We start from the raw sequence: 12500 nt of genomic DNA on the forward strand, positions 1-12500 counted from the left end.
ACTGCTTCGTGAATCTGGCCCCTGCATGGTCTGTCGTGTTCACGTGACCACGCCCATAAGTGATGCCCAAGATGCTGATAAGGGAGGCTGCAGAAAGATTACCTCCCCCCCCCCCATTGCATCTTTGCGAGGCATCTTCAGCTACTCCCCGAAGCCCGATATGACACACGAGCAGCAACAAGCGGATTGATCCACAGCTTCGTCAGGTTGACGGGATGGTTGTACGAATGGACGGGTGAGGGAGGGCTGTCTGGAGACGGGTGAGAGAGGGGGGGGGGTGCCTGGAGACGGGTGAGGGAGGGCTGTCTGGAGACGGGTGAGAGGAGGGCTGCCTGGAGACGGGTGAGGGAGGGGAGGGGTGCCTGGAGACGGGTGAGAGGGGGCTGTCTGGAGACGGGTGAGAGGGGGGGCTGCCTGGAGACGGGTGAGAGGGGGGGCTGCCTGGAGACGGGTGAGGGAGGGAGGGCTGTCTGGAGACGGGTGAGGGAGGGCTGTCTGGAGACGGGTGAGGGAGGGCTGCCTGGAGACGGGTGAGGGAGGGCTGTCTGGAGACGGGTGAGGGAGGGCTGCCTGGAGACGGGTGAGGGAGGGCTGTCTGGAGACGGGTGAGGGAGGGCTGCCTGGAGACGGGTGAGGGAGGGCTGTCTGGAGACGGGTGAGGGAGGGCTGTCTGGAGACGGGTGAGAGGGAGGGCTGTCTGGAGACGGGTGAGAGGGAGGGCTGTCTGGAGACGGGTGAGAGGGGGCTGCCTGGAGACGGGTGAGGATGGGGGGGGGGCTGGAACAGCCTGGGAGGACAATAATGACACAACCATTACAGCCCCTCATGACAAACTCTTCAGCTTCACGACCCACGCGACAAAGACTCTCTCACTCCCCTCTTCAAATCATCTTTTATCATCTTACTCTTCCACACCACGATTTATCATATTTTGCTTATCACAGCATTTCCTCTCGTAATTATTATTATTATTGTTTAACAGTAATAAATATTTTAATTAGGCTCTTATTATTTTTTATTAATTGGTGATTTTACTTCAATTATCTAGGTGTTAGAGTAGCATTATATTCATTACTGCTGTATTCACGTTGGGGCCTGACGGCTGAGTGGACAGTGCTAGGGATTCATAGTCCTAACGTTACAGGTTCGATCCCCTGCAGAGGCGGAAACAAATGGGCAGATTTTCTTTCGCCCTGATGATCCTGTTCACCTAGCAGTAAATAGGTACCTGGGAGTTAGACAGCTTCTACGGGCTGCTTCTTGGGGGTGTGTAACAAAATGGAGGCCTGGTCGAGGACCGGGCCGCTAGGACGTTAAGCCTCGAAATCATATCAAGATAACCTCAAGATAACTGCAGTTCACTGTTGAGGTCTTAAGTATTCTCTAGGCAATGGTAATGATTATATACCTATCAAATGTGACAGTGTCAGACCACGGAGGAAAATTGAAACAGGAATTTCCTTAAGTACTTTCGTATATTAATACATCTTCAGGAAGGAGTCTTCACTCCTTCTGAAGATGTATTAATATACGAAAGTACTTAAGGAAATTCCTGTTTCAATTTTCCTCCGTGGTCTGACACTGTCATATATATATATATATATATATATATATATATATATATATATATATATATATATATATATATATATATATATATATATATATATATATACATATATATATATATGATCCAACAATCCTGTTATAGGATTCCTATAACAAAGCAAGTGGTGAATGGACAAACCTTATGCAGGGAATCATTAACAACACGAGGAAGAAATATGTGGAAAATGGCCCCACAAAATGGTCCAACAAAATATCCTGCAGCATCCTGAGTATATGTGCTGAACACCTAATCTATCCTCTGTGGGGTAACCACTAAAATATCCCCCCTGGTAAAAAAGAATGTTGAAAACATTGATGCTAAACAGTGCAACAGTTTATCCTTAATAATAGTGGTCTAAAACATCTGAAACAACAACAACAGCTCACTATCCATCACTTGGCACCCATGTCCTTGCGTCTCCCTCCGCTGACAGGCATGGCAGGTCGTCCCATGACTTAAACACCTGCACTTAGCTAGTCCTGGAAAAGGCGTCGCATCCCACGTCCTTCAAGGAAGAACTAGCTGGCCTCTATCAGTGGGAGAGACGTGAGAAAGCAACCCTCGAACTCATACTCTCCCCCCTCTTCCTTCCTTTCCACGCCTTTCCTTGTTATCCATTTTTTACCTAAGAACCTTCTCCTCTTTCTCAAGGCCCCCTCCTCCCCCAGGGGTCATTCCCCTAAGAACCTTCTCCTCTTTCTCAAGGCCCCCTCCTCCCCCAGGGGTCATTCCCCCCCCCAGGAGCGCAAGCACAACCGTTAACTTGGGAATACAAAATTTCCTTGCATTAACAAGAGAAAGTTAGTTGCCCAACAGCACTTACGTGGCACTCAAGATACTGGCACTCAGGATACTGGCACTCAAGATACTGGCACTATTTACCACCAACTTCCCCAGATCCCCCGAGTTTTCCCGAGAACACTTGGGGGACTAACTTACTGCACTATTCTGACCAGAGATTTATTAAAAGAAATCTGGTCGCATCTGAGATTTTTGACATGCAGAAGAACTATAACAAACTTATATTATTAAATATAAAGGATTAAAATATATTATTTTGTCTAAGATACGAGGTTATTTTGTCCAAGATAAATATTGTTTTATTCATTCAAATTTTACTTGTATATATTAATCTCTTAAAATCTTCGAATAAATCGCTTTTTGAAGAAATTTGTTAAGTTAGCCAACTATTTGCTATGATCTGTACCTATAAATTAGAATGCCTGTGTCTTTGTTCGATGCTGGAGAGCAGACGCTTCTTGTTTTGATCAGTAATTACTATCGGGTACGTGCCCAGCATGAGTGGATCCGGGTTGGCACCAATGAAACAAGTGCCACTGGAAACGGTGTCAAAATAACCCCCCCCCATGATCAATCTTGCAATATCATATTAACTTGAGCTTGAGTTATTAAGTTGAGAGGCGGGACCAAAGAGCTGAAGCTCAACCTGCAGGCACAAATAGACGAAGCGAAGGCCAACCTCTGGGTCGTCATCAAACACCGAAGCACCAGAGAAAACATTGGTTAATGCGAGTTAAATTTTCCCATCTTCCAAGCTTGCATTATGGAGAGTTCCGGTGCTCGCCGCCAGAGGGCCACCAGAGGGCCGCCAGAGGCCCGCCAGAGGGCCGCCAGAGGGCCGCCAGAGGGCCGCCAGAGGGCCACCAGAGGGCCGCCAGAGGGCCGCCAGAGGGCCGCCAGAGGGCCGCCAGAGGGCCGCCAGAGGGCCACCAGAGGGCCGCCAGAGGGCCGTCAGAGGGCCGCCAGAGGGCCGCCAGAGGGCCGCCAGGGGGGGGCCCCTAAACTTCGGGTATAAACAGTTCAACTCTTCAAAAGAACCCAAATTACCGAAAGAACCCAAATAATTACCAATTATTGTCATATGACAGGAACTACACTGCAGTTAAGGGATCAACTCGGGTAATTGAATGTGTCAATGGAAGATTGATGTTCAGAATGGAATATGCAGGGGCCTGACAGCTGAGTGTGCAGCGCTCGGGATTCGTGGTTCTGACGTTCCGGGTTCGATCCCCGGTGGAGGCGGAAACAAATGGGCAAAGTTTCTTTCATCCTGGTGTCCTTGTTCACCTAGCAGTAAATAGGTACCTGGGAGTTAGACAGCTGCTACGGGCTGCTGCTTCATGGGGGATGTGTAACAAAAAGGAGGCCTGGTCGAGGACCGGGCCGCAGGGACGCTAAGCCCCGAAATCATCTCAAGATAACCTCAAGATAGATCCTGACAATTGAAAGGTCATTTATATTTAAGGAGCCTAACCTTAATAATAAAACTGGTTTTATTAATTCTAAAACTGGTTTTTTAGTAATTCAAATGCTTTGAATTATTAAATTAAAGTGGGTCAGTGACTTCTCATTGGAAGCAGGAAGTGTCAAACTGACCATGACAATTGTCAGAGGCTGGCAACAGCCAGTAGAACAACCCAGCCATCACAACCCAGCTGATCCCACACATCAACATTTCCTCTGCTTGAATGTAAACAAACTGAATTTGAGGTTGAACAGTGGAGGGTCTCTGGCAGTCATCCTGCTCTCTGGTGTTGCTTCAACACAACGTAATATCTCGCACGACTCAGCCAGAGGACGGGTTTGATCACGATCTACTAGGGTTATCTTGAGGTTATCTTGAGACGATTTCGGGGCTTTTTAGTGTCCCCGCGGCCCGGTCCTCGACCAGGCCTCCACCCCCAGGAAGCAGCCCGTGACAGCTGACTAACACCCAGGTACCTATTTTACTGCTAAGTAACAGGGGCATACGGTGAAAGAAAATTTGCCCATTGTTTCTCGCCGGTGCCCGGGATCGAACCCAGGACCACAGGGTAAAGTAATCTTCAGCTTTTCTCCTAACGATCTCGGTACTTTCACCTGATAATTTCTTCCTGACAATCTCATTATACTGAAAAAAGCAACAGTTTCGGTAAGTCAGTAAAGGAATACTGATACAACGAAATAGCGAACTCTCGGAGAATAGCGAAACCGTGTAGTTTGGAGGGTTATAAATCCTACGAGATTCCTGCCAGGATCTCCTTTCCCCCCCCTAGTGCGTGGGAGAGGAACAGATGCTCCCAGCCTCCTCGACCAGACCACGGGGGGGTGTCTGGTCGAAGGAGTACACCCTCCCTCGACCAGGAAGGTTCTTATGGTTCACCCTCCTTTCCACCCAGCGTTCCTACCCCTGTGGCAACACCAGTCCCGTTCCCAGGCTTCAATACCACGAAGCCAACACCTGTGTGTGGTACCGAATACCTTCACGATCCGGAGAATGGACTGAGTTTGATGCTGAAAATCATTTTTTGTTTCCCTAAACAAAACTGTGGGATTATTTCTCGGGTCCACGGTTCATTAACCCCGAAGATGCACGGTGAAAATACATTTCTGCAGCAGCCATTGTTGTTAGCTTGTGAGAGGCAGAGAAGAGCTCCACTATCATGCTTGTTTCGCCAAAGTTGAGAGGGAGCAGTGTTGGGGAGGAAATACAAGAAGCAACTTACTCAAGTTTATGAATCTTTCCAAAGTTTAAGATCTTTAGAAATGTTGAACAATGGCATGAAAAATCCAATAACATCTTAAGAGTAAAGGAAGGAGGCGGAGGAAGGGAGAACAGAACCGGTCGAGTATTTTGATAATTAAGAGGAAAATACGATTATCTTAAAAAGATTGAAAATACGATAATTCATAGATTGTATTTTACCTCTTGCGTTCAGACATCTCCTGTAACCTAAGTTATTATCAGGAGAACATCTTTGGCAAGTATACTGAAATTGAAATTGAAATAAGTTTATTGATGTAAAATACACACAAAGGGATGAGGTAGCTCAAGCTATTCTCACCCCGTTCAGTACATCGTGTTAATACATACATATACACACATCGCAAGTATACTGTATGATTGCCAAACTGTAACTTGCATATGAGGTGAGATTAGCAGGAATATGAGCCCGGAGTAAAACGTAAGCGGCCAAACCACTTTGACCATCGGGGATCGAACGCCGACCCTGCAAAAAGCACGACCGTCGTTGTACCAACCAATTCAAGAGATATAACTCAACACTAACGAGGACTGCAAAAGTATTTCGACACGAAATAACGAACGAGATTCGTTAATAACGAAATAACGAACCCCCAGAAGAACACGAACTTTACAATAACGAAGTTCTAGACGAAGACAACAGCAATAACGGGACGAATCATATGTAGAGAAAACCTCGAGAGTAGAGAGGAAGTAGAGAGGAAGTAGAGAGGAAGTAGAGAGGAAGTAGAGGAGTAGAATAGTGAGTAGAATAGTGAGTAGAGTAGTGAGGCAACCAAAATGAGTTGTGAGTCAGTCTGGGGTCGGATTCACGAAGCAGTTACTTAAGTACTTACGAATCTGGGGCCGGATACACGAAGCAGGTACTCAAGCACTTACGAATCTGGGGCCGGATTCACGAAGCAGGTACTCAAGTACTTACGAACCTGGGGCCGGATTCACGAAGCAGTTACGCAAGCACTTACGAACCTGGGGCCGGATTCACGAAGCAGTTACGCAAGCACTTACGAACCTGGGGCCGGATTCACGAAGCAGGTACTCAAGTACTTACGAACCTGGGGCCGGATTCACGAAGCAGTTACGCAAGCACTTACGAACCTGGGGCCGGATTCACGAAGCAGTTACGCAAGCACTTACGAACCTGGGGTAGGATTCACGAAGCAGTTACGCAAGTACTTACGAACGTGTACATCTTTCCTCAATATTTGACGGCTTTGGTTACATTTATTAAACAGTTTACAAGCATGAAAACTTGCCAATCAACTATTGTTATTGTTATAAACAGCCTCCTGGAGCTTCGGAGCTCATTAACTGTTTAATAATTGTAAACAAAGCCGCCAAAGATTGAGAAAAGATGCACAGGTTCGTAAGTGCTTGCGTAACTGCTTCGTGAATCTGACCCCCAGGTTCGTAAGTGCTTGCGTAACTGCTTCGTGAATCTGGCCCCTGTACGGTACAGTGTGAGTAAAAACGACGTAGCACAGGTAGCTCCAGCGTGTGTGTGTGTGTGTGTGTGTGTGTGTGTGTGTGTGTGTGTGTGTGTGTGTGTGTGTGTGTGTGTGTGTGTGTGTGTGTGTGTGTGCGTGTGTGTGTGTGTGCGTGTGTGTGTGTGCGTGTGTGTGTGTGTGTGTGTGTGTGTGTGTGTGTGCGTGTGTGTGTGTGTGTGTGTGTGTGTGTGTGTGTGTGTGTGTGTGTGTGTGTGTGTGTGTGTGTGTGTGTGTGTGTGTGTGTGTGTGTGTCTGTGTGTCTGTGCCTGTACCTGCACTTTTGCTTTGAAAATCGCTTAAAATCAATTTAAGCGCAGAGTGCACGAATATGAACCAATCCACACAATCTGCCAAACAGGAATCTGCGAATCTTTTTACACGCGAAAACAAATAATAAAAGTACTCCACAAAGTCATTCCTGTGACGACAACAGCCAGGTGAGTAATGGCGTACTCTCCCAGCCTCGCTTACAGCTGTTATTGACCATAAATATATTGTTCCCAGAGTGATAACCCAATATTGTCCAAGAGGGAATGGACTGGGGAGAGGGAGGGAGGGAGGGGATGGAATGGGGAGAGGGAGGGAGGGAGGGAATGGGGAGAGGGAGGGAGGGAGGGAATTATCATGCGAAAGAACCAAATGAATACAATTGCTTGTGTACATTTATAAATACAATTATCAGTTAAGTATAGTTCCCATTAATGACATCACTAGATTACCAAATGGGAGGAAACTAATGGAGATCTACAGTAGGTATCGTTACAGGTACTGCCGAGAGTACCCCCCATTGACACTGGGGAAAGTACCCCATCACAGACACTGGCGGCTTTGTTTACAATTATTAAACAGTTAATGAGCTCCGAAGCACCAGGAGGCTGTTTATAACAATAACAACAGTTGATTGGCAAGTTTTCATGCTTGTAAACTGTTTAATAAATGTAACCAAAGCCGTCAAATGCAGGCACAATACCGTGGCTAAAGTATGTTGACCAGTCCACACACTAGAAGGTGAAGGGACGACGACGTTTCGGTCCGTCCTGGATCATTCTCACAATCGACTTGAGAATGGTCCAGGACGGACCGAAACATCGTCGTCCCTTCTCCTTCTAGTGTGTGGACTGGTCACAAAAGCTGTCAAAGATTGAAGAAAGATGTACACGTTCGTAAGTACTTGCGCATTTCCCCCCCCCCCCATAGACACTGGCGGGAGTACCCCCTACCACATGGCCCAGTACCTGAAAGTATCACCCACCTGCATGCGAGCAGGGCACCGCTCCTGTGCCAGGTAAGTTACGGGCTCACCATAGCCCGTGCTACTTGGAACTTGTTCCGAGTAGCTGAATCTATAACAACAACAACAACAACACCCACCTGCATGATTCTGAGAATAAGGGTCATCTCGTTGAAGTTATATTCCATGGAGAACTGGATCTGGCCGACATTCTCAGTGGGTTCCGAGGTGTCAATGTACATATCCACGAGACTGAGTGACCGGTTCTGGAAGAACGCCATCTGTGGAGACCAAACTGTGTTACCATCTGTTTCCTTATCTCCAGCTGGCTCAGTGGACCCCCACTCCGCCAGATGGGATGCCTAAACAACAGAACTAGAGGGGTGAAAAGGGGGGGAAATGGGAGCCCTGGATTGGCTGGGATTGATTATTTTTGTATTTGAAAAGTCTTGGTGATCTCTATATTTATCAAAAACGCATCGACGTGCGCACGCATCTAGACATCAGACGCAAGTGTTTGAAGCCGGAATTAATCTATTGAGTTTAATAGCGACACAGCCGTTATCAGTAGCAAGGGGTGTTAACAACGTTATCATCAGCGTGAAGGGGATTAACGTGACGTTATCAGCGTTAATGGGGAACATTTGTCTAAGACGAGGAGTTGAATTAGAGAGTGAAGCAGCGGCGTGAGGTGAGAGTGAAAGAAAAGCAATTTATCTTTTGAGAACGAGTTGATCTAAATGCATCGTTGGGTAATTTGGATGGTTCGATGCCCCCTGGTTGCAGCTAGCTGACCATTATATAACCCCGTGGTTGTGTCAACCTGGTCGTTGCCTAATCCACCCTGGTTGAGTCTATCAGGTCATTTCATGTCTGGTGTAACTACCTGACTACATATCTAGATTACACATACTAAATGTATCTACCATATCTACCAATATCTTTATGTACCTACCAGCTGCAGGCTATCTACCTCTACGCATTTGGTTGTTTCTACCTGGCCTTAACTACCTAGCTTTGTCTACTCTGCACCTGCATAATTTAAATTGTTATGGAGAGTCTACAAGTCTAATTCGAAGGCTATTGATTGACTAGGCCTACTGGTTTACCTGCAGTCTTGTAAAATTGGCTATATTTCCGAAACTGCCTATTTGCCTGTACACTGCCCATGTCCCTAAATCTCTCTCTCTCCCATTGTGGCCCAACCTAGGCCTATTTACATTGCCCTCTCTCTCTCTCTCCACGATTCCCTACCTGGCCTAACCTAAATGACCTAGCCAACTTGGCCGAGTTTCCTAACTGTTCCTAATACCTTTACCGCGTAGCAATGCTTTTTTTCTTCTCATTCCTTTCCGTTCTTAAAAAAGCCTCTAATTCAATTCTATCTACGTGGCTCTCATCCACCTTTCTTATCATCCAATGGATGACCTTTCTCAAGTGGCTCCTGTTTACATTCCATTTTCTATGATCCTACTGCCAACCGCCTGACTCAAGCATTCTAACTATAAATGAGATTTTAGGTCATTCATTCAGCAGGTGTGGTGGATGATGGTGCAGTAACAAGCACTAGTGCGCCATACAAGAGGAAAAAAGTGAGGCAGAAACTGGTGCTTTGTGAACCCACACACCTGTGAGACTTGTAGTACTGGGACCAGATTCACGAAAGTACTTACGCAAGCACTTACGAACCTGTACATCTTTTCTCAATCTTTGGCGGCTTTGTTTACAATTATTAAACAGTTAATGAGCTCCGAAGCACCAGGAGGCTGTTTATAACAATAACAACAGTTGATTGGCAAGTTTTCATGCTTGTAAACTGTTTAATAAATGTAACTAAAGCCGTCAAAGATTGAGGAAAGATGTGCACGTTCGTAAGTGCTTGCGTAAGTGCTTTCGTGAATCTGGCCCCTGGTCAATTTGTACTTACTTCCATCCACTTGAAAGTTCACGTAGCGCGTATTTACCCACTTTACGAGATCTCACGCTTAAGTCTCCATTCACCTAAAGGGGTTACGAGCTCCAAATCGCTATTAGGTCGGTTTCGACACGTGGTTACTGTATTGTTATGGTCGACCAGGCAGTACTTAGTCAATATGGACCTAAGTTACCATGATTCCGGAAGATCAATACTACTATTTCGGGGAGATTATGGTGTATTCAGGGCCCCTAGAACGTGTACTCAAGGCCCCTAAGACGTGTACTCAAGGCCCCTAAGACGTGTACTCAGGGGCCCTAAGCCAACACCACTCTGGGCATGAGAGCTTCGCTGGCCAATGTCTAAATGAAAGTCTAAATCAAAAATTAATTTTTGATTTAGACTTTTTGATTTAGACTTTTTGATTTAGACAAAAATTAAGGTCGTGAATTCTAGACATTTCACTTCCGCTTCAAGTTACGACTAACCAAAAAAAATTATTCAACAAATCGATTAACTAAGACTCATAAAACGCAATTTTTAACGTTAAATAAGTTTAAAAGACATTTTTAACAAGTGACTAATGATAATCCTCAACTGTTGATGGGGTATGATAGATCTTAATTACTGATCAATCACGTTCATATCATGGCGATTGACTCAATGCTATAATGCAATGAGAATATTGAATCAATAAACTTTCTATAATCTAAATTAGTTTTCCTTACGTAAGAAATGTAAAAAATTAATATATAGACGGCGAAAGCAGAGGGAGAAAGATTAAAATGCAAATTACCAATTAGCAAGAATATTGGAACACAAAGATGGCAGCGGTCGCCTATAACTCCAAGACCAACAGTATACTCTTTAACAAGGCTTCAGGCCCAAGAAATACAGCGGATATGTGTAAACATGTAATTATTATACATGGAGGAGCCGTATACATGGAGGAACTATACATGGGGAGGCATAAAAAAAAGGGGGGGGGGGGGGAAAGAATACATGAAGGAATTATCTGTCATGAAGACATATGGGGAAAATAATTCATGGTAGAATATCATGGTATCATACATGGTGGGAATGATGCATGGTTCCCACCATACATGTATAAACCATATGTGTATGCATATGTCAGGAACTGACAAATAGGCAATCAAAAAATATTCAAGATTAATATACATATCTAAAAAAGAGAGACATACGTGAAGAAATTCATACATGGAAGGCCCTCATTTGGCGGAATTATACATGCAGTATATATATACATATGTATGTACACAGTTTGATCCACATCCGGAGTCCATTTAAGGAGCAGTCAAACACCAAATATAAAGGAGTATGGGATCTAATAGATGGAAAAAAATCATTCATCTAAGATCTACATTATATATATATATATATATATATATATATATATATATATATATATATATATATATATATATATATATATATATATATAATATAAAATATAATATATATTTTATAATATATACTATATATATTAAGTATATTAAATATATTTATATAAATATTAAAAACACGTTCAATCTCCATGTATAGAATCAACATAAATAGTTTCTACACCCCTGTGGCTTGTCCACATGAAAGGGGCCTCCACCCACATCTGAAGGAGCCCTCCACCTACACCTGAAGGGGCCCTCCAGCCCACACCTGAAGGGGCCCTCCACCCACACATGGAGGGACAACCACAGGGGCGCATAACCAATCATGTGCCACAGAGCTCATGCCGAGTACAACCACCCAAAGACAATTACACCAACATGGATTACAAGATAGTTCACGCTTGTCATGCAATTATAGGATTGCAGGTAGGTTAATGGAGCCGGGTACAGGTAAACAGACAATGGCGCAGCTTAATAATGGAGTGGGTTCACAGGACGCAGGTCAATGGAGGTTAATAGTAAAGGTGAGTACCATTTATGATACAGGTGAGAGATAATGGCGCGAGTAGTAATGTGTAAATTAATGGTGCGTGTAAATGGTTGAGAATAACAGGTTAATGGTACCGGTCGTTGGGGCATTTTAACAAAGTTGTAGACTTTATTGATAGTGTTAAGTTTGCATGCAATGGTGCAGCTTAAGTTGTGATGGTGGTGATGGTAGTGGTAGTGGTGGTGGTACTGGTACTGGTGGTGATGGTAGTGGTGGTGGTGGTGATGGTAGTGGTAGTGGTGGTGGTACTGGTACTGGTGGTGATGGTAGTGGTGGTGGTGGTGATGGTAGTGGTGGTGATGGTAGTGGTGGTGGTGGTGATGGTAGTGGTAGTGGTGGTGGAGGTGATGGTGGTGGTGGTGGTACTACTCACCTAGTTGTGCTTGCGGGGGTTGAGCTACGGCTCTTTGGTCCCGCCTCTCAACTGTCAATCAACTAGTGTGTTGTTCATCAGCCTATATCATTCCTATGTTTGAAACTGTGAATGGAGTCTGCCTCCACCACAATGCATTCCATTTGTTAATTAATAGTGACACTGAACAAAATCTCTCTAATACCATTTGGGTACGTAGTTTCCACCTGTGTTCCCTTGTTTGTGTTCCAGCCGTGCTAAACAGTTGTTTTTGTTTACCCTGTAATTCCTCTGAGAATCTTGCAGGTGGTGATCATGTCCCCTCTAACTCTTAGTGAGGTTCAGTTCCAGTAGCGTTTTCACGTAACTCGTACCTTTCAGCTTCGGGACGGGTCTGGTGGCATAC

The 12500-nt window shown here is 45.0% G+C and overlaps 1 protein-coding gene across 1 annotated transcript in view; it reads right to left on the bottom strand.

Moving 5' to 3' along the window:
- LOC138351351 (synaptotagmin-7-like) overlaps positions 1-9551 on the bottom strand; it is a 63677-nt gene extending 54126 nt beyond the window's left edge. The window contains exon 1 of the mRNA XM_069303130.1: positions 8012-9551. Within this exon, the coding sequence (XP_069159231.1) occupies positions 8012-8152 (141 nt within the window). The 5' untranslated portion in view covers positions 8153-9551. The remainder of the gene's footprint in view (positions 1-8011) is intronic.
- Between the last annotated feature and the right edge of the window lie 2949 nt (positions 9552-12500).

The sequence above is a fragment of the Procambarus clarkii genome, chromosome 49, assembly GCF_040958095.1.
Source record: "Procambarus clarkii isolate CNS0578487 chromosome 49, FALCON_Pclarkii_2.0, whole genome shotgun sequence".
Lineage (NCBI taxonomy): Eukaryota > Metazoa > Arthropoda > Malacostraca > Decapoda > Cambaridae > Procambarus > Procambarus clarkii.